This window comes from Nuphar pumila, chromosome 6, assembly GCF_984573655.1.
Source record: "Nuphar pumila chromosome 6, dmNupPumi1.hap1.1, whole genome shotgun sequence".
Taxonomy (NCBI): Eukaryota; Viridiplantae; Streptophyta; class Magnoliopsida; order Nymphaeales; family Nymphaeaceae; genus Nuphar; species Nuphar pumila.
The window spans coordinates 126,118,486-126,142,162 of record NC_143254.1 but is presented as its reverse complement, the minus strand read 5'-3'; the positions used below and the strand labels follow the sequence as shown (position 1 = coordinate 126,142,162).

The 23,677-nt window shown below is 36.7% G+C and overlaps 1 protein-coding gene and 1 long non-coding RNA gene across 2 annotated transcripts; both read left to right on the top strand.

The window, feature by feature from the left end:
• Nucleotides 1–1,091: 1,091 nt before the first annotated feature.
• Nucleotides 1,092–17,715, top strand: LOC149836094 (uncharacterized). Its single transcript, XR_016432394.1, has 3 exons — nt 1,092–1,135; nt 17,406–17,529; nt 17,638–17,715. It is a non-coding gene; the product is annotated as an uncharacterized LOC149836094 (long non-coding RNA).
• Nucleotides 17,716–19,043: 1,328 nt separating this feature from the next.
• Nucleotides 19,044–22,562, top strand: LOC149836093 (DNA-directed RNA polymerase IV subunit 1-like). The gene is made up of 4 exons (XM_090009703.1): nt 19,044–19,262; nt 19,989–20,105; nt 20,207–22,147; nt 22,449–22,562. Exons 1-4 carry the CDS (start codon nt 19,044–19,046, stop codon nt 22,560–22,562), a joined length of 2,391 nt encoding a protein of 796 aa, XP_089865829.1.
• Nucleotides 22,563–23,677: the final 1,115 nt, after the last annotated feature.

The following is a 23,677-nucleotide window of genomic DNA, read 5'->3' as shown; positions in this document are numbered from 1 at the left end:
TCATGTATGATGAATTGATGATATGATAACTGTTTTATAATATGATAATTAATTTTATTTCATTAGTAATGCTAACTTAAAACTGTTATATATATATGTATGTATATATATACCCTCTCTGCACCCAAGTTTTTTTTAAAGTGCCGCATCGCCACACCCACACCCGCATCCACCCCTGCACCTATGTGATATATATATATATATATATCCATGTCCCCGTACCCACATTTTTTGGAATTGCCGTGTCGCACCCTTCGTACCCATACCTACACCATACCCAGGTAACATAGGTTTTGACGAATGGGACCCAGAATCATTATATTTCAATGCAATGGAAGAGTAGAAAATTCCTTTCCCTTTTTGTATAAAGAAGATTCAAGAAATGAGTGAATTTTTAGAACCATCCTGAGTAGAGCTACACCTACATTTGTGAAATTAACAATAATATCATGCTTTGTAGATAGCATGAGTGATATGTAATCATTGTGTCATATGTGAGATCAATTTAGCAAGCGGAGTCTTATTTTTATCTCCATCAATTTGCACAACAGAGCATTTCACATTGAAACACATGTTACATGATGTATGTCCATTAAGGTCTGTTTGGGAGAGGGCTATGGGAAGAAACTAGAGGTGTTGATCATATTATGGAAACCAAGTTAAGTTATGTACCATGCACCCTAATGATTGAAATATTTGTCTCAAAATCAGTAGGCAATCTGGTTTTAATGTGAAGAAATCTTTAGAACACAGATGGGGCTCCAAAGCATTACATGTAAAGAACAATCATCAAACAACCCTACGGTAATAAAGAATTTGAGTAAAAAATCATTAAGAAATGCCCCCAGCATAATTTAATCTATGCTTTCAACATTTGTAAATGAGTTCTCATGATCTTTTATTGCTTTATGTTCTTTTTATTGATTGCTGGGGCTCATAATTTTTTCTTCATCCATTTTAATTCTCTTTTTCCTTTGTTCTTTGTGAAGTTGGAGGTTCTTCAAATTTGATGTCTTTCCATAGTGCATTGTCTTGAAATTTGTGCTAGATGGATGCTGAGAAGGTGGTGGAGTTATCAGCACCAATGGGACACTTGGCCTATATTGGATTTGAAATGTTGACAGAGGATGATATGGTATGAAGTTAATGTTGTGATTAGTGAAGGATATGTTTTTGCTTATGACATAAATCGTTACTGTATCTCATGATATTCTTGTTCTAAGTGGTGGATATGTCTCTATCCATAGTCCTTTTTTCTTAGTATTTTGTCATTGATATCCATAATACTGCATTTTGCAAACTGCACTGAGTCTGCAATATTGTTTAGGAGACTGTACTGGGTGTTTTGTTGTATCTGTTGCAAGTTTCTCTGGATGTGAACATTGTTAGTTTTTCAAGGAAGTGGAATACAAGTTCTATTTTCTGTAAAGTGCATCTTCATATTGGTGTTTTGAATTTTTTTGCTATATGAAAGTTATTCATGCTGTACAGTCCAAGAAATTGCTGAATTATTACTGGGTTGTTTTTCATCATCTTTCTTTATTAGTATTTTCTTGAGCTGTTCAAAAAGTTTAGGTGATGCAGCACATAAGAGTTGTGTTTCTTTTTTGCTTCAGCACTGGATAGCTTATCCTTGTTTTCCTTTTTTTATTTTAACCCAATCAAAGATGCAATTCTGTTATGGACATGAAGATATGCAAGGTATGATGGATGGTCACCAAACAAAACAAAATTCCGTGTACTAAAGCCAGATTTTGTGAAATTTTATGGTTACCAGAAATATTCAGCAGAATAGAAGAGGACTACACAGGGATATTAGGGCTGTGTGATGGCATGATTCCCAATGTGGGTCGTGCTCTATTCCTTTCCATTATATACTCAAAACTGAAATAATTTACAGTACAATAATACCCCTGCTGATACATATACAAAACTTTACATATAAGGGTACATAACATAAAAGCAAATAATACAAACATGGATCCATAATGTAGGCGTGGATCAGATAATCTGACCCAGACTCAAATCACGTAAAACCCCAATAGCATCCCTCAAGTTGTACATGATCCTTTACCATGGACAACTTGCCTTTTAGAAACTAGAATCTCTGTCTAGTCAATCCCTTTGTGAAAAGGTCGACTAACTGATGTTTTGTTCTCACAAATTTGGCCTTCAACTCTTGATCTTCAATCTTTCTTGTGATGAAATGATCATCTATTTCAATGTGTTTAGTCTTCCTATGATGAATAGGATTTAGGCATATTTTAATTGCACTGTGATTGCCACAAAGAAGAATGAATCGTTGGATCACTTCACCCAAATCATTCAAAAGGTATATGATCCATGTAAAATTTTAGAAGTCACATTAGCCATGGATCGATACTTAGCCTCTGTGTTAGACCTAGCTACTGCCTTTTGCTTTTTGCTGCTCCATAAGACTAAATATTTTCCAATAAAAAGGCAATAACCAGATATTGACCTTCTCTTATCAGGCCAATCTGCACCAGAATGGGCTACAATAGTAAAAAAATCTTCTTCCTTTGGCCTTTTCTTATAAAAAATCTACTGCTCGTATTTTTGAGTGAAACCTTTAGCAACTAACCTGACCTTGCATCTTTCAATGCTCTAATCTGATTTATACTTTATTTTATAAAGTCATTTTGACCCCACAACATTCTTATCAGATGGTTGCTTAACTATTTCCCAAGTTTGACATTCATGAAAAGCCTCCATCTCTTCGTTCATAGCCTCAATCCATTTGTTAGACTTCATGGTCTGGTGGAACATTTTGGGCTCTTCTTGCTTCCCAATTTGAATCAAGAACAACTGAAAATCAACACTAAATTTCTCATAGCTCACCCATCTTTCAATTGGGTATTAGTGGATCTTCTTATCTGCGGTAACCGATACTGATTTTCTTCCCTGATTTCTGGCTGTTCATTGTTGTTGTGAGCTTCTCTACCCTTTCTAAACACATCCTTCCTTAAATCTCCCTGGCATGTCCCTTGTACCACTTGCTTCGTTCTGCCTATGATTCTCTTCATGTTGCTGATCTTGAAATATTTCTTCTGTAGTAGGCAAGGGAACATCCTGACTTAAGTTTTCATGACTTATGGATGCAAAAGGATCAATGCTCAGCCATGGTTGGTAAGTTTCAACATCTTTGCTGCCCTGCAACAATTAATCATTGGAAACACCCAAAAAATTATTTTCAGATCTAACATTTCTTGATATTTTGATTTTCCCTGTCTTGGGATTATAACATCTAAAACCTTTATTGTATGTAGGGGTGGCAATCGGGTCGGGTTGGCGGGTCAGCATACCTCAACACGAACCCGACCCGTTTATTAAACGGGTCGGCTGTGGCAAACACAACCCCGACCCATTTATTAAACGGGTAACCCGACACGACACAGTTAACCCGTTTAATAAACGGGTCGGGTAAACGGGTTGGCGGGTCAGGTAAACGGGTTGGCGGGCGGGTTGGGGTCGGGTAAACGGATTGGCGGGTCCAGTTCGGGTAAACGGGTTGACCCGCCCGCCTAATCCGTTTATTAAATGGGTCAGCCGGTTTGGCGGGTTGGCATACCCCTAATACGAACCCGACCCATTTAATAAACGGGTTAGGCGGGTCGACCCGTTTACGACAGGAACCCGTTTAAGCCAAACCCGAACCCGGCTAAGAAGCGGGTTGGCGAGTCGGGTTGGCGGGTTGTGTCAGATTTTGCCACCCCTAATTGTATGCATATCCAACAAATATGCAAACCCAAGCTTTGTTCTCAAACTTGTTTATCAATGTGCTATCAACATGAATGTAACAAACACAACCAAAGGTCCACAAGCCATCATAATATGAGTGTTTCCCAAACGAGGTAAAGGGGGATTTATTTTCAAGGATTCTCATGGGAAGCCTATTTATAACATGCACTGCCATATGAAAAGCTTTTGTCCAAAGCTTAATTGGGATATTATCAGCATGAATCATCCAAAGACCACTCTCAATAATATGGCGATGCTTCCTTTCAGCCACGTCATTTTGCTGGGGTGTTCGCAGTGGACAAGAAATTCTACGGTTAATTCCATTATTTTGAAGGTAATCAATAAATTCTTTGGATGAATGTTTGCCTCCACCATTACAATCACACTGGAAGTTAAGGATACTAAAGAGAATTGATTTTGAATAAAGACATGAAATCTATGAAACAAATGAAACACTTTAGACTTTTGTTTCATAAAATAAAGCCATGTAAATCGAGAATAATCATCAGTGAGAATAACATAATATCGACTTTTCGAAGAGGATAAAACAGGGGCAGACCCCCAAGCATCAAAATAAATGATGTCAAAAGGTTCTAAAGTTCTTTTATTATAAGAACTGAAATGAAGTATATGACTTGCATAATTGACAACGTGGACAAATATAAATGTCTGACTCTTGATTTAAACTTGATTTGCATAATAGACCACTATAAACCAATCTTTCAATAAAGACACGACTGTAATGACCCAAATGACTATGACAAACTTGTAACTTATTGGAATTAGACATATCAAAGATACGTAGAAAATGCTGACTAGTGCTTCAAATTTTGGTCAAACTGAGCACAAACAACTTATTGAAGATATTGAGAGAAATAGAGAGAGGAACAAAGATTTGAATATGGTTTTTATTGATTTGGAGAAGATGTACGATAGAGTACCTAGGGGCGTTCTCTGGTGGATAATGATGAAGAAATGTGTTTCTCTCAAGTACATTAGTATAATTAAAGATATGTATGAAGGAGTAGTAACCAATGTCCGCACTTGTGGAGGAGTGACAACCAATTTTCCGATAACGGTTGGGTTACATCAAGGATCTGCTTTAAGCCCTTTCCTATTTGCGATAGTGATGGATGAGCTTACGAGATCAATTCAAGAGAATGTACCGTGGTGTATGTTGTTTGCTGATGATATTGTTTTGATTGATGACTCTAGAGCTGGGGTTAATGCTAAGTTAGAATTATGGAGACAGACATTGGAAGCTAGAGGTTTTAAGTTGAGTAAGAGTAAGACTGAATATATGGAATGTCGGTTTAGTAAGCAACGAAGTAGTGATGGGAGTGTAGTGAAGCTTGGTGAGCAAGAAATACCGGTGAATGATTATTTCAAATATTTGGGATCCATCATTCAAAAGTATGGAGAAATTGATGGAGATGTAAGTCATAGGATAAAGGTTGGGTGGATGAAATGGAAAAGTGCAACTGGAGTGTTGTGTGATCGTAGAATGCCATTGCGGTTGAAGGGAAAGTTTTATAGGACGACTATTAGGCCTGCTTTACTATATGGTACGGAATGTTGGGCTGCCAAGAGACATCATATTCAAAAAATGAGTGTAGCTGAGATGCGTATGCTTAGGTGGATGTGTGGAAATACAATAAAAGATAAGATTCAGAACGAGGAGATACGTAAGACGGTAGGCGTTGCACCCATTGAAAATAAGATGAGAGAGAATCGTTTACGGTGGTTTGGACATATTCGACGAAGGCCTAATGATGCTCCAGTTAGAAGGATGTAGAAATGGGAAAATATATTAGTTAAAAGAGGTCGGGGTAGGCCTAGGAAGGCATGGATGGAGATGATAGGAAAGGATATGAATGCTTTGAACCTCACCGAGGACATGGCATTGGATAGAAATGATTGGAGGAGAAGGATTCATGTGGAAGACCCAGAATGATTTTCTTTTTTGGTTCATATCGCCGACCCCAATTGTTTTGGGATGAAGGCGTAGTTGTTGTTGTTGAGCACAAGCAACTAAGGATCTTCCTTGAAGACATACATGTTCTCACATCGTTCCCCTTCAACGAACATCTTCATTGGGATGTCCTTGACATACACAGAAGAGGGAGTAAATTCGATGTAAAAATTTGTATCATCTACAAATTTAAAAACAAACAAAATATTTTTCATGATATTAGCGACACAAAGGACATTAGACAACTCAATGAAATTGAAACTTGAGTGTGAGTAATAGGATGCCAGTTATCATCTTCGGTAACAATATTAGTTCTTATAGAGTAAGGAACTAACTTAAACTTACATCACCTGTAACATGGCTAGTTGCAGCTGAGTCAATGCACCAAACACCTTGGTTGTTCTGTCTAAATTTAATCTTGCCGATGCCGCCAATAGTAGCTCCTTATCCGGTCCATTCTGAGATCCGTTGTTCTGCTCTTTTGTTCTGACTTTGATTACTGCCTTGCACTTTATTATGTGCCTGCCGATTATACCTAACATCATCCTTGAACCAACCATTTGCTCTCACATGCCTTGGCGTCTTGCATATATAGCATGTAGGAATGTTTCTGTTTTAATTCACATTTGCAGAAGAAGGCATTTTGGGAATGGGCAGCAAGCCATGTCAACCTTGATTGCCACGGCCACAGTCTCCTTGGTAGCCTCTTCGACCACGTCCTGAAGAGGTATCAGTGATCACCACTTCATGACAATCTGTATTTTTCCTTGTCCAAATTCCTGAGCATCACCTTTATTGACATCTCATAGTGAAGCAATTTAGACTTTAAATCATCAAAAGCTGGGAGTTTTGGAAGATACTGCAACATCGTGGAGATCACATGAAATTCAAGCCCAATTCAGACTTATCCAACTAGTTCTTGTTGATCTGTGATGCTCTTTATCTTATTGAAATATTCTAAGATTGACATAGATGGATCCTTTCTCAAAAGTTGGAACTCTCTTCAGATACATCACCCTACTTTTGGAAATCTGAGGATAGGTTTGGACCAGCTTGGTCCATAAATCCAGTGCTGTGCAGTCATCTGGAATTCCAATTAATACTTCTTGCGAAAGAGTAGAGGTAATATATGCTACCATTCCGCTTCATTCATCTAACAAACTCAAGGTTCCAAATGATCTTGGTGGATTATACAACCCCTTTATCATCTTTCTCTTCCTAAAAAATAAATTATGGTGGGATGGGTACAGATCCATCCAAATGACCAGCAAGATCTCGACTGTTGATGAAAGAAGCGATCTACCTCTTCCAGGTAAGAAAGTTGGAGTTACCAACGGCTTGTCTAGCAGGAGCAGTTAGTGCACGTCACCTTGTGTTGGGACGTTGCAAGCTCGAATCCCAATAGTACGGTTGTATAACTGGTAGGGGTCTGCCTAACCCCAGCTTTCTCTGTTGAAAAAAAAAGCCGGAATTGTTCAACTTTTCATAGACAAGTTGATTCAAGAAATTAGATTAAAGGGCTAATTGGGAAGAATTTGAATCCATTTGAAGGTAAAAGAAACCGTCAAGGAAGAAAATCCACATGAATTGAAAGTCCTGCAAAACTCACGGGCAGAATTTGGGAAACACGAGCAAAAAAAAACAAACTAAAAAATCCCTTAAATTTTGAATCACCCGATAACCCGAGAACAAAGCAAAGTGAACGGACGAAAGAAAAATAACTGACAACTTGATCTGCGTTTTTTTTTTGACAAATCCCTCATAACCTTAGCAAAAGTGGCAGCAACAATACAATCTTAATACAATCTGGAATCAGATTAGATGCCCGATAAACAGAAGTTGCACCCGTGAACAATATAACCAGTCAATCCGTGTGGCAAGATAGGTCAAAGAAAGTGATGAATACCAACATGTAAACAAGAATTGGATGTAAGAAAAAATATTAAGAAAGAAACCCAAGGAAAAATACTCAAGAAATAGAGGATGATTTGAAGAAGATTTGAAGGAGAGATGGGTTTAAGAAAACAATATTGAATCACGCAATGATTGGGAATCTCAATATCGGTGAGCAAGAGGAGAACGTAACTAGTCCCATAATCTCACATGCTCTGATACCATGTGAGATTTAATGGTTTACCATAAATATTCAGCAGAATAGAGGAACATGACACACGAATATTAGGGCTGTATGATGACACAATTCCCAATCTGGGTCGTGCTCTATTCCTTTCCATTGTATACTGAAAACTGAAATAATTTACAGGACAATAATACCCATGCTGGTACATAAACAAAACTTTACATATAGGGATACATGACGTAAAAGCAAATAATACAAACATGGATCCATCATATAGGCATGGATCAGAAAATCTGACCTGGACCCAAATCATGTCACATCCCAGTAGATTTATCTTATTCCAATTCCTATGAAAGCCAATCCAATGGGGGATAGCTCTTAGATTTATGGTTTTTGAATTCCCTGCAGAGAGAAAAGATGACGATAGGGTTTGGGCTGAATACACACGATTCCCAATATGGGAAAATAGTGTCTATCACTATGATTTTATATTGCCTTTATAATTGAAATTACATCATGACTAAAATACCCTCAAATACGTAAAATCAAAGGCATATTAATAAGGGGCATTTAAGGAATAAGTCATAGTTTACAAAATAAACATATTAGACCACATTAGACGTGATCTGGATCCAGAATGTGATTTGGATATGGATCAAGATTTAGATCGATCTGACCCCAACCTCATGCAGATAGCCTCCCTCAAGTTGTACATGGTTATCAACCATGGATAACTTTTTTTTAAGTACCAAAATATGTTCTTCATGCGACCTTTTGTGAATAAGTCAATAACTTGTTCTTTAGTCCTGATATATTTGGTCTTTTCTCTTAATCCTCCACTTTCTGACGAATAAAATGTTGATCAATTTCAATATATGTTTCGTCTTCTCATGTTGGATGAGATTTATTGAAATCTTGATAGCACCTTGATTATCACATAGCAACAGTGACTTGGTAATAACTTCTCTCAAATCATACATGTGTCTGATCCAAGTCATTAACAACAACTATGGAACAATATTCTGCCTCAGCACTGGACCTTGTGATAACCTTCTGTTTCCTACTACATGAGGCTAGATATCTTCCAATAAAAACACCATATCCAAAAACAAACCTTCTCTCATCATGATCTCCTGCCCAATCAACATTGAGTAAACTGTGATCATCATCATATCTTCACGTGTTGCCCTTTTTTTGTAAAGCAAACCATCTCCAATAGTCCCCTTCAAATATCTTAGAATTCTTTTTACGCCCTCCATGTGCGACAATCTAGGTTGATGCATGAATTGCGACACCTGACTAACAACAAAACAATATCTGGACGAGTAAACATAAGATATTGTAACATTCCAACTATATTTCTAAATTTTATGGGATCGTGATATAATTCTCCATCATTTGCTCCCAATCAGTCGATTTACAGTCATTCATGCCCGTTTTACTTAGGAGATCCAGCATGTATTTTTGCTGAGTTAGAATAAGAGAATCATCCTATCAATCTACATCTATCCAAGAAAATACCTCAAAAGACCAAGATCTTTCATCTTAAACTTTTTATTCAAAAATCTTCACTTCTTCAAGATGTTCATCACAACTATCAGTAACAATTATATCATCAACATTAATGAATAACACAGTAATAAGATTGTTACCTTTGCAAATGAAGAGGGAATGATCTAATAGGGACTGAGTAAAACCATAACCTTGAATTGCAATCGAGAAACTCTCAAACCAAGATCTCGATGCTTGCCTTGACCCATAAATGACTCTCTTTAATCTGCAAACATAAGCCTTTGGATCATCCTCATTATATCTCGGTGGCTGCTCCATATATACTTCTTTCTTAAGATGCCCATGTAAAAATGTATTCTTTATATCCAGTTGACTTAATTTTCACTCATTATGAACTGCTAGAGAAAGAATGATCCGAATAATGCCTATTTTAACTATAGGACTGAAGGTTTCATTATAATCATGTTATGCATTCTTTACGTCCAATTGAATTAATTTCCACCCATGATCAACTGCTCGAGAAATAATGATCTGAATATTGCCTATTTTAACAACAGGAGTGAAGGTTTCATCATAATCATGCCCATACTCCTGGGTGAATCCTTTTGCTACTAGCCAAGCTTTATATCTTTCGATGGTACCATTATGCTTGTATTTTATTTTATATACCAATTTTGAGCCAACTACATTTTTATTAGGCGATCTTTTCACTATTTCCCATGCTCATTCATGGCTTCTATCCACCAATTCGATTGCACTGCATATTTGAATGTTTTGGGTTCCTGTTGCTTTCCAATCTGAGTGAGAAAACACTGAAAGTCAATGCTGAAATTTTCATAACTTTCCCATCTTTTGATTAGATGTCTCACCCTCTTTGATCTTCTTATTGACTCGAGTTGACTATCTTGATTGGACGATTGTTGTTGGCCTTGTAGGACCGGCTGCTGGTGGCTTTGATTGCGTCTTGTGTAAACACATCCTTCTTTGAATCTACCTGATATGGTCTATGCATTCTCTGAACTAGTTTATGTGTTGTAACTTGATTCAACATGAGGATCTTTTGAACATCATATGCTTGATCAAAGTCATGATTTGGCTGCTTCACTCTATTGTTCATTGCTGAAAACGGGCTATCATCTAGTGAGGGCTGATATACTTCAACGTTATTCCTGTTCTGCAAAATATGATAAATTCACTGATCATTAAAAAAATTGCACTCGTCAAATACAATATTCTGTGATATTTTAATTTTTCTTGACTTGGGATCATTGCACCTATAACCTTTATAATCATCAGCATATCAAACAAAACAACAAACTTGAGCCTTATCCTGAAATTTATTTCTCCGTTGACTGTCCACATGAACATAACATACACAATCAAACACCCTCAACTCACTGTAATTTGGATGCTTTTCGAATAGCATAAAAGAGAATTATTTTGCAAAAGATTCATGGGCAATCACTTTATAATATAAACAACTGTATGAAATGCCTCGGTCCATAGTTTTATGGGAACTTTACTTTCATGAATCATGAACATCACACTCTTCACAATATGACGATGCTTCCTTTCAGCACTGCCATTTTGTTGAGGTGTCCGCGAGCATGAAACTCTTTGACTGACCTATCTTTGAAATACTGAAGACACACACAGAGGACTCAGGCTTCGAATGACTATCCAATGTAGCTCGGGCAATCAAGGGATCTTCTCTGAAGACATACATGTTGCCACATCTTTCTCTTTCAACGAACATCTTTCTCGTTTTATGGTACTTGACATACACAAAAGGAGTAAATTCAATGTATGAATTGGTATCATCGACAAATTTAGAAACAAAAACTATATTCTTTTTGATATTGGGAGAACACAATACATCCAACAACTGGATGGGATGAGATTTAGACAAAGGAATGAGGATATCTCCGGAATGTGTGATAGGGTAGTGACGTCTACCATCTCCCGTATTAATATTATTTTTACCAGAATAAGGAATCAGTTTAGAGAATTTACCTGCGTCACCTGTGACATGGCTGACAACTCCTGAATCAACATAGCAAATACCCTGATCATTTTGTTTGAAACTCAATCCAAAAAATTTAGCCAATAAAAGTTCCTTGTTAGGGCCATTTTCTCCCTTGTTCTGCCCTTGATCTGTAGGCAAAGGCTTACCTCTAGCTTCAGGATTGTATCTCGGATCATCCATGAACCAACATTTTGCTTTTACATGCCTTTCTTTTTGCAAATATAGCATGTTGGAATGTTGTTATTTAGAGACACCACTTTCGCTTAAAGAAATATTAAGAGTCGGAAGAATTCCCGATCCTCCGTGATTATAACCTCTGTCTCTACCATGTCTTCCTCTACGTCCACAACCTAAAAATGATCGTGTAAATAGTACATTATGTGAATATGCTTTATTCTTTTCTGTATCTGACATCCACTTTATTGACATTGCATAACTAAGGAGTTTGACCTTTAGATCATCAAAATCAGAAACGGTCCCAATATATTGTGGAGTTGTAGACAACACATGAAACTCAGATTCAAAACCAACTAGTGCTTTTTGAAATTTGTCTTTCTCAAATATTTGACATCCAATTAATGCTAACTGATCTGTGATAGACTTAATTTTATTGAAATACTCCATAATAGACATGGATGCTTCATTTTTCAACATCTGAAATTCTCTTTTCAGATAAATAATCTTGGCCTCTTAAATTTGAGAGCAAGTTTGTTGCAATGTATTTCATAACATCATGGTGGTGCAATCATCTGGTATTCCCACCAATATCGCATGTGATAAGGTGGCAATAATATAGGTGATCAAAGGTTGATCCTTCTTTATCCAGTTGATGAAATCTAGATTATGATCGATCCTCGTTGCCGTGACAGCCCTTTGTCATCTTTAACTTCTTTCACCATAAACTCAGATGGAGCAACTGCTGATTCATGTAGTTGACCAACAAGATCTGGCTCCTAATAAAAGGAACAATCTATCTTTTTCAGGTAAGATAGTTGGAATTATTTAATTTTTCAGAAATCAATTGACTGAGAAAATTGGCTGAGATAGACCCCAGAGAAGAACTTGAATCCATGAAGAATGAACGAGGGTATGATACAAAAGGGTTGAATTAGGGCGGCTAATGAGCAATAAGAAACAATATTACTCAGCAAAGAGAATACATGAGATCAACAACAATAAGAAGCAATGATCTGTCACGTTTTTTTTTTAAAGAACAAAACGTGAACTTAGCAATCAAAGGTAGTTGCCACAAATAATTTTTTTAGCAAGCTCACATATCAGGATCAACTTTGAATTGAATTTTCATACAACAACAACAACAACAACTACGCCTTCATCCCAAAACAATTGGGGTCAGCGATATGAACCAAAAAAGAAATTCATTTTGGGTCTTCCACATGAATCCTTTTCCTCCAATCATTTCTATCCAACGCCATGTCCTCGGTGAGGTTCAAAGCATTCATATCCTTTCCTATCATCTCCATCCAAGTCTTCCTAGGCCTACCCCGACCTCTTTTAACTAATATATTTTCCCATTTCTCCAACCTTCTAACTGGAGCATCATTAGGCCTTCGCCGAATATGTCCAAACCACCGTAAACGATTCTCTCGCATCTTATTTTCAATGGGTGCAACACCTACCTTCTTACGTATCTCTTCGTTCCGAATCTTATCTTTTATTGTATTTCCACACATCCATCTAAGCATCCGCATCTCAGCTACACTCATTTTTTGAATATGATGTCTCTTGGCAGCCCAACATTCCGTACCATATAGTAAAGCGGGTCTAATAGTCGTCCTATAAAACTTTCCCTTCAACCGCAATGGCATTCTACGATCGCACAGCACTCCAGTAGCACTTTTCCATTTCATCCACCCAACCTTTATCCTATGATTTACATCTCCATCAATTTCTCCATACTTTTGAATGATGGATCCCAAATATTTGAAATAATCATTCACCGGTATATCTTGCTCACCAAGCTTCACTACACTCCCATCACTACTTCGTTGCTTACTAAACCGACATTCCATATATTCAGTCTTACTCTTACTCAACTTAAAACCTCTAGCTTCCAATGTCTGTCTCCATAATTCTAACTTAGCATTAACCCCAGCTCTAGACTCATCAATCAAAACAATATCATCAGCAAACAACATACACCACGGTACATTTTCTTGAATTGATCTCGTAAGCTCATCCATCACTATCGCAAATAGGAAAGGGCTTAAAGCAGATCCTTGATGTAACCCAACCGTTATCGGAAAATTGGTTGTCACCCCTCCACAAGTGCGGACATTGGTTACTACTCCTTCATACATATCTTTAATTATACTAATGTACTTGAGAGAAACACCTTTCTTCATCATTGTCCACCAGAGAACGTCCCTAGGTACTCTATCGTATGCCTTCTCTAAATCAATAAAAACCATATGCAAATCTTTGTTCCTCTCTCTATATCTTTCAATAAGTTGTCTAAGAAGATGTATAGCTTCCATAGTTGATCTTCCAGGCATAAAACCAAATTGATTCTCCGATATCATGACAACCTTCCTCAACCTAGACTCAATCACCCTCTCCCAAAGTTTCATAGTATGACTCATGAGTTTTATACCACGATAGTTTGTGCAATCTTGTATATCACCCTTATTCTTATATAAAGGCACCAAAGTACTCTTCCTCCACTCATTAGGCATCTTATTTGTTCGCCAAATCAAGTTAAAAAGATTTGTCAACCATTCTAAACCTTTCTCTCCCAAGCATTTCCAAGCCTCGATAGGTATACCATCTGGGCCAACTGCCCTTCTTGATTTCATTTTCTTCAAAGCCTCTGCAATTTCTTTCTTTTGAATCTTGCGCATGAAGTCACGATTTATCTCATGAAAAGGAATGGAGAAGTCTCCAAGATCTTGAGCATGACTATCATTAAATAGCTTATCAAAATAATCTTTCCATCTCTCCTTAATCTCCTCATCTTTGACTAAAACCCTTTGCGTTTCATCTTTGATACATCTAACCATACCCAAATCCTTCGATTTCCTATCTCTCATCTTTGCAAGCCTATAAATATCCTTCTCGCCTTCTTTGGTATCCAACTTGTCATAAACCTCCTTATATACCTTAGCCCTCGCGTTTCGAACAACTTTTTTAGCTTCCTTCTTTGCTATCATATACTTCTCCAAATTCTCATTATCACGACTCTTACTTAGATTTCTATAACACTCTCTTTTAACCTTAATAGCTAATTTGACATCCTCGTTCCACCATGATGTATCCTTACCTAGTGGTGCACCGCCTTTAGACTCACCCAATACCTCCTTAGCTACTTTTCTCATACCACCCGCTATCTTATTCCACATTGATTCTGAATCCTCCTCGAGACACCAATCAACTTCCTTAACTACCTGCGCTACAAACATTCCTTGTTTAGCTCCTTTCAGTGCCCACCACTTAATTCTAGGATCTATCCTATGTCTATCCCTTTTGCGGCATTGTCTAATTCTAAGATCTAAAATTAAGACTCTATGTTGTGTAGCTACACTTTCTCCTGGTATAACCTTACAATCGATGCAACAACCCCTATCACTCTTTCTAAGTAGGAAAAAAATCTATCTGACTCGTATTAACCCCACTTTTAAATGTTACTAGGTGAGACTCCCTCTTCCTAAACCAAGTGTTTGCTAAGATCATATCATAGGACAAACAAAAATCTAAAATCCTTTCTCCACTTTCATTTCTTTCTCCTATACCATAGCCTCCATGGATATTCTCAAATCCATCCCTACTAATGCCTACATGTCCATTAAGGTCACCGCCGATGAAAAGCTTTTCTCCATAAGATGTCTCTTGTACTACTCCATCTAAATCTTCCCAAAATTGATGCTTAATGGAATCATCTAAACCTACTTGAGGTGCATAAACACTAATAATATTAATAATATCCGTACCTAATACTAATTTAATAAGTAAAATTCTATCACCCTTCCTACGGACCTCAACTACATTATCTATAAACTGACGACTCATAGCAATCCCTACTCCATTCCTATTCCTATTTATTCCTGTATACCAAATCTTATATCCCCAAGGTTCTATCACTTTAGCTTTCTCACCTACCCATTTGGTCTCTTGAAGACATAAAATATCAATCTTTCTCCTACACATAACATCTACTAACTCTACCAACTTACCAGTTAAAGACCCTATGTTCCAAGTGGCTAACCTAATTTTATGGTCTTGGACTAACTTCTTTACCCCCACCCGTCCAACAAAGTGAGGGAACCCTTGCCTATTTGACACCACACCCGGGCGCCGGTGTGACGCGTCGCTTCTGGGCGACGACCTAGCAACCCTTGCACATTTATCACTGCCTCCGGGCCTAGAGAGTACAGCGCGTCGCTCAGTAGGGAACGCCCCAACGAAATTCTCATATTGGTTCATTTTCATAGGATATGACAAAGTTTTTATGCTGGCTGTCACAGGCCTACCGCAACCCTCCTCCTTTATCCGGGCTTGGGACCGGCAGTTGAATTGAATTTTCATGATTATCACAAATTAAAAAAACATGGGATTTAAAATGATGTCAATCTGATTCTCAGGTCTGATGGATCAGATTTGACCAGGAAGGAATAAAATAAGGATGGAGACGAAAATCGTGCCCAAATACGATTCAATGAGGGTTTATGGAATAAACTTCAAACCCAAGAGTTCACGAAAGGAAAAATCAAACAATATGCAGATTTGATTTAAGAAAGAAATAACAAGAGAAAGAACACAGATTTGAGGAAGAATGAGAAAACAAAAAGAAAAGCAGATTTGAGAAAGGAATAACAAGAAAAGAAACACACATTTGAGGATGGATGAAGAAACGAGAAGAAAGAAGAAGATTAGAAGAATCAACTACTACCTGAAGGAAAGAGAGATCAAATCTTGAAGTATACCAAGATTTTTCAGCCCAGTTCTGGATCAATGCTTTGATACCATGTTAGATTTAAGGTTTTTGAATTCCTTGCAGACAGAAAAGATGACAATAGTGTAATGCCCCAAAATCTCGAACTTGAAAATTTTAGGAAAAATTTGAGATTTTAACAATAAATCCCTTTTCAGAGTTGAAAACTATAATTTAGCTGAAGAAAAAGTTTGGAAAGAACAAGCCGGCGAACCTTGGGTTGGTTACACTTTATTTGTCTGTATTAATTTATGATGCTTATTTTAATATCTAAGAGTTTTGTGGGTTGTGAAATTCTGTAATATTGGCATCCAATTTGCTATATCTTGAACTGGAAGTGGGGAACATGATCCAACTGCTATGGTCCTACACCTGAATATTCAACCATATAGGGCCTATTTGAGTTCACCAGGTACATGCTAGTGTGCACATGCACAAAATCTTCCATGGATATAAGTCAGAAAGGAAACAGGAATTAGTGGTAATAATCATAGTCATTGATATCACTGACGTCTGGAATATCATGATATTATTAGTATTTCAAGGTCAGCTGATATTTTCCTGATATTTTCACAATATTTTCAAAAGCTAGCCAGAACTTAATATCGTGCGATAATTTCTCGAGATCTTTAAAATCACCTTTTTTTTATATATTCAAGTATTTGTTTTCTATTTTTTTGTTTCTTTATATTTTAAAAAGTTTTCTAATTGTCTCTTTATATTTTTGCAAGAAAAATGCTATAAAATCTTTTACTTTTTATCTTTTTTTTATTATTCTTTATATTTTTTCAATTTTCTGATATTTTCCCAAGGACAACTTTTTCAAAAAAATTCACGTGAAAAACTCTGCCAAGAATGATATTGGTGACTATTGGGAATTGTTATCATACTATCTTAACTCTTTTTTGTTGTGGTGTTTTCTAGTAGTATTTTTAATTCTAGTTTTACATATGAGGATTTGTGAAGATGTGTCCTTCCTTGCTTCTATGGAGAAAACTATAGATTTTATGATGTAAGCCAATCTGCATTTTCTTTTCTTTAAAATTAAGGAATAACTGGACTTTATATTTAGTTGCTTTGTTCATCCTTTTTGGATGTCTTCTTTCAGGTAAAATTTTCTGTCACACCAGTTAGAGATGTAAATGATGTATGTGATCCTAAGTTAGGTGTACCAAATCCTTCTTCCAGCGCATGCACCACATGTGGCTCGTCTGACATCAAATTTTGTGATGGTGAGCCTTTAATGTCTTTAATAGCTTGCTTGACTTGCTTAATCTTTGTCATTTACCTTTGGAACATACTGGCATCATAATTGTATGATGAGTGTAAATGAATTTCAGGACACTATGGCTTCGTTCAATTGCCTGCCACTATCTATCATCCAGCTTCAGTTCGTGAAATAGTGCAGATATTGAAGAAAATTTGTCCCAGTTGTAAGCGTCTCAAGAGGAGAAAGGACAATACGGATGGTACTTCGGTGAGTACCCTATGATTAATTGCAAGCTTCGGCTTTTCCATCCACTTGCTCAATACAACTAATATTATAAGTTGTTGTAGAACATATGGCCTGTATCATGTCTTTACGACAATGAGTTGGATTTTCTATTTGCCTAGTACTTGGATAGAACTATGTTGGAGACCTCTTATCTCTTTTCTTATACTGACACCATTGAATGTTCAAGTATCAGAAATGTTCCCTGGAAAATATCCGTATTAATGTTACAAGTTATCTTAAAATTTCCTTCACTGTTGTTTGCTAGGTTCTGATGTTTAAATGCTGAAAAAGTCAGGCATATTTATTTTGAAAATTTATTAATAATTTGGACAAATTTGGCCAAATCTAGAGCATTTTTGCACTTTATGTCACACGGATATGGCTGCGGATATTGGGACAGGCCCATTTTTATGAAGTTTCATTATGACTAGCATAGAGGGGGACATAGAATGGGAGTCCATATGGAGTATCTGTATGACATAGTTTGCACCTCTATAACATGTGTAAGTTGTTGATATACGAGAAATTGTTATGGATATTCTAAAAATTTTGTAGTTAATATTTTGAGGGTGAACACTCAGTTTTTAAATACATTCTCCAAATGTTGCTTCGGGCAATTGGTTTATTGATTTCAACATCTAAACCACCCAAATGCTGCGAGAATGAAAATTGGTTCATCTGGTGCATTCATCATGATTTTTCACATGATTGAGCAAAAAATTACAAGGTAATGGAATTTTTCATCAACCCAGCTAGTTGGATTCACAAACTTTTCTTACACCAAAGGAATAAAGAAGGTTCAGATTTGGTAGTATATGGTAATTCTTTTCTTACTATGGTATTTAAATACATTTGGTCCAGTTCACTGGTTTAATCCTACTTTGATGCTCTTATAGTATATTCCCTTATATACGTCTTTTGTTTATTTGAACCATTGATTGCAGTATATCTGGAAAACTGACTTTCTTTTGCAATATTTAGAATAAAATGCATATGTTATTAGACGTGCTTGTGTTGTAAGGATGCACTTATTTCACCAGTTGTCATAGCACTTTTCTTTTGTTGCATGCCAATCCTTCTGATGATTTTATTGGTATCCTTTTTTTTTATGATGTGCCAGGGATTGCGAAAAGGCTCAACAAAGAGAGAAGCCGAAAAATCAAGTGATTGTTATTGCAAATACTGTGACGTAAGTTTTGTAAAATGCTTTATTTCTACCTACATTTCGTCCCTCTTAATATAGTTCCCAAAATGTTGCTGCAGAATGAAGGTTATCCGATGAAGCAGCTGTATCCACTTCCTACCTTTAAGTGCACTTCAAAAGACATAAATGGAAGGAAATGCATGGGAATCATGATGGAGGTGAAAGATGGCATGTTGGCTAATGATTATTGGGATTTTGTCCCGGCTGATTCACCCATAGAAATTCATGATAAAAATCTTATTAAAAGGTTTCTTTCTCCTTATCAGGTACTTTTTTGATTTCTTTTCTCAAGTGGTTATATCAGTGTTATTGAAAATAATATCCTTGTTTTCAGTTATAATTAACATTATAAGCGATCCAAAAACATGTAGAAGTCTTTCAGTTGCATTTATTCTTGATTTGTCATGATAATTTGACTCTTTTTTTTTTCTTCCTTTTCATCACAAAGGTTCTTTTTTCCCCTCTAATTTTAATATTTTATTTGTCTGTTAAGTAGGCATCCTTCTTTTATGTATATTCGGAGTTTTGTAGTTGTAGATTAACTGCACCATTTTTTTCAGATTTTATGCTTGTTAGGGATGTGTTGCTTTTTCTCTTAGGTGGTTGTGTAAATTAGTTCAGAGTTCATGGTTCATATTTTGTATTCTCTTTCATTTAGTCCAATGGTGTTTATATTTGAGTTTATCCAGGCCTTTTGTTTATTGAAAGACCTGGATCCAGCATTCGTGCAGAAATTTATTCAAAACCGAGAATATCTATTCCTATCATCTATCCCTGTTACTCCAAACCGTCACCGTATAGTGGAGGTGTCAAACTCATACATTGTTGGACCAGCATTGATGACTGTGAGTATGTTCTCCTTTGTATTATGCCTACCATTGTCTGCTTATTGTGGAAGTTTTGGTTTTGTTTTCCTGGAATAGCTGTCTGGCTTTTTTGTTTTTTCCTGTTTCACATGTCTTATTCTGCTTTTGACATATGGACTGAAACAGGATGAACGCACAAGGACCTACAAAAGGCTAGTTAATGGGCTCAGTTTGTCTCATGTAAAGGAAGACATTGTACGTGTTGTAGGAAATTTGGCACTAGACTGCTTCAATGCATCCAAGGCAAGGGATATATGTTCATTTATGCTGGTCTCCTTGTAAGCTTTGCTGCTCTCCTGTATTTCCAATGCACTCTTGTTATGGTTATATTTGCATCTTTGCAGTTAAGTACCAGAACATCTTCAATCCCAGATCCTGGTACTTGCAATTCGGGTTTGAGATGGATGAAAGAAGTTGTTCTTGGTAAACGTTCTGATTTTGCATTTCGCATGACTGTGATTGGTGACCCACGTCTTCATCTGCATGAGATTGGCATTCCAGTTGAGATTTCTCAAAAGCTCATGGTTCCATTACATGTTAATTTAGTCAACTGGAAGCTGTTGAAGACACACGTTGAAACTTGCCTTCATCAGAAGGCTGACTTCCATGTTCGAAGAAATGGACGTTTAGTTCCTGTACATAGCATGAGCAGTCTTCAAGTGGGTGATATGCTATATAGAAGTCTTAAAGATTTGGATGTGGTATTGGTGAACAGACCTCCATCTGTTCATCAACATTCTCTAATTGCATTCACAGTAAGAGTGCTTCCTTTGAAGTCTGTAGTTTCAATAAATCCCCTCTGCTGTGCACCTTTTTCTGGAGATTTTGATGGAGACTGTCTTCATGGGTTTGTTCCACAGTCAATTAATGCTAGGGTAGAGTTGCAGGAACTTATGGCTTTGGACAGGCAGTTAGTAAATGGACAAAATGGTCAAGCAATTGTTTCCTTGAGCAATGATAGTCTGACTGCAGCCCATATGGTAACCAAATGTGGAATCTTGTTTGATAAGGTTCAAATTCAGCAATTGAGCATGTATTGTCCTGGACCTTTGGAAGAACCAGCAATTGTGAAAGCACCACGACTGAATGGCTCTTGTTGGACAGGGGAGCAATTCTTCAGCATGCTTCTGCCATCAAATTTAAAATACAGTAATGGTACAAATGGTATCTTAATCTCCAGCGGTGAGCTTCTAATATCTTCACAAGATTCTGGCTGGCTTCGTAATTCTGGTAGCAGTCTTATTTCTCATTTATTTGAAGGTGGGCCCTCTGTTATTCTTGACTATCTTTTTTATGCCCAAGGAGCTCTTTCTCAATGGATATCAGATACTGGGTTAAGTGTTTCTCTATTAGATGTATATCTATCTCCTAACATGTTGTCAAGAGTTAAGATGATGGAAGAAGTAAATTGTGGGCTTGCAGATGCAGAATATATATCTTATATTACACATTTGATCATGAAGTCTGAAGTTGAATGTGATACTGCAATTGCTGATAGCAAATACAGAGTATTTGCTAAAAGTGCTACTTCAAATAGAAACCTCCCTAGCTTGAGTCAAGATTTTGGGCATGCCTTCAAGAGAATGTATCATGATATTGTAAAAGTCATCCTTGAACATGCTGATAAGAAGAACTCCATGTTGATGATGGTAGGAGCTGGTTGTAATGGGAGCATTCAGAAACTTGTTCAACAGGGTGCTTGTCTTGGGTTGCAATCAATAAGAGATGCTTCTTCGTATAGTGTTCGATTTGGGCTTCCTGATTCTCAGTGGAGTCTGTTGAAGGCTTCTCAGCTGCATCCATGTGCTGAAGGTCACATTGATTGCAGTAATGAACACACACCATTTGCTGTTGTTAGGAGCTCATTTCTTATGGGTTTAAACCCTTTGGAGTGTCTTATGCATTCATCATCTATCCGTGGTGGCAGTTTCAGTGATAACGCTGATGTGCCTGGGACTCTGTCTAGAAAGCTTATGTTCTACATGCGAGATCTTCTTGTTTGTTATGATGGAACAGTCAGAAGTGCATACGGGAATCAGGTGATACAATTTTCCTACAAGAACTATGAGTACACTCCGCATCAAAATGATGGGGCATGTTACCTAGAGAAAGATTTCAATCCTTCAGGTGTATCACCTCCTAAAGAACAAAAGAAATGTGTGAGTACCAGAATTGGTGGTCACCCAGTTGGTGCATTGGCTGCTTGTTCACTTTCAGAAGCTTTATATGGCGCTTTGGATCGGCCAACCACTTCAACAAGTGGTTCACCTCTGCTAATGTTTAAGGTAACTTGTGGTCTTGTTTCACTTCTCTGGTTTTGTGCTAGTTCTATGTTTCTATATGTTCCCTTGTTTCTATGTTTATTCATTTGATAATAGTAAAGGGAAATTTGTTACTGGAAAACAATGCAAAGTTATTTCTTGCTCTTTTCTTGTTCTTCTTGGCATTTTGTATTTCTTTATGGGCCTTATGATTGTTTGAGAAACTGATAATCCATATGCTAGTGTACATTGTCCTGTTTGGTGTACAAACATTTTTTCTTCTTTGTTTTGCATCAAATATTATCATGGCTGCATCCTTCTATAGGCAACTGAACAGCACGTATATGAAGGACCTGCATATGAGGCAGTCATTCATGCAAAGGAAGAAAAAGCAACAAAAAGCAAATTCCTGGGTACGCCTGAAAGTAATGTGGATTAGTTTAAATGGCCAAAAATTTCCAGACAGAGAGTACCATAATGTACAGGTTGTCCTACCTAATTCAAGAGCTCTATGGCAAGCAGTGCATTGCTAAAATTTGCAGATGGGGAAAGTAAGATATAGGTTTAGTGCACATAAAAGAGTCTGCTTTTCCTAGTATACATGTTATTGGAATTCAGCGATAACCAATGAGATGGTTGATTTTGATATCATGAGATCTTGAGCTTGCCATCCTTCCATTAAATATATGGTCACTCCTTTCCCTTTAACCACGACCATGTCATCATGTTTTCATTTTTTTCATTAGTCTTCCCAAAAGGCCAAGAGCTATGTCACATAGGTGCGGGTGCGGCGATGCGGCTATTAAAAAAAACTTGGGTGCAGGGGTGCGAGAGGGTATATATATAATTATATATATAATTTTTAACAGTTAACGGTAACACTAATAAAATAAAAAACAATTATTATAATATCATCAATCCATCGTGCATGCAATAAATCAAATTAACAATCTACAATTCTATTCTTCATAAAAACTAACACTACAATCAAATCAACCTAAATATATGATGAAAACAATCAAACAAGTAAAGCAGAAAAAATGTAAATTATACTGTATACCAATAAAAGAAGCAAACAATGCATAATTACATACCAAAAGTATATCTTACACAATGACCATGAGGTAATGATCCTAATAATTTTTTGCTTCATCATCAAATTCATCGTAAGAAGGAAAAGTAGGCTATAAAAGTTCATGTTTGTAATGTTAAAATAATGCTCTCCCTCTAAGTCATACTCTTTTTGGGTTTACATCCCAAAACTTGGATGATCCTTGTTTGCATTACAAACCCAATTTGAAAATATTAAATACTTGCATATTTAAATGAAAAAACTAATAAATAGTCAAATAACTAAGAGAGTAATTAGTACCTGTATTCTTCATTGGTTTGCGAAAGTAATTAAAGATTAAAATTAAAATAAACATACATTAAATCCTCTGTATGCTTGCTGGTGAGTTTGTTTATCTTCATGTTGTCGATTTGAGAATATGTCCTTCAATTTCTTTCACAACAAGATGAACTAGCAGGATAGGATAGCAACCTCAATGCAAG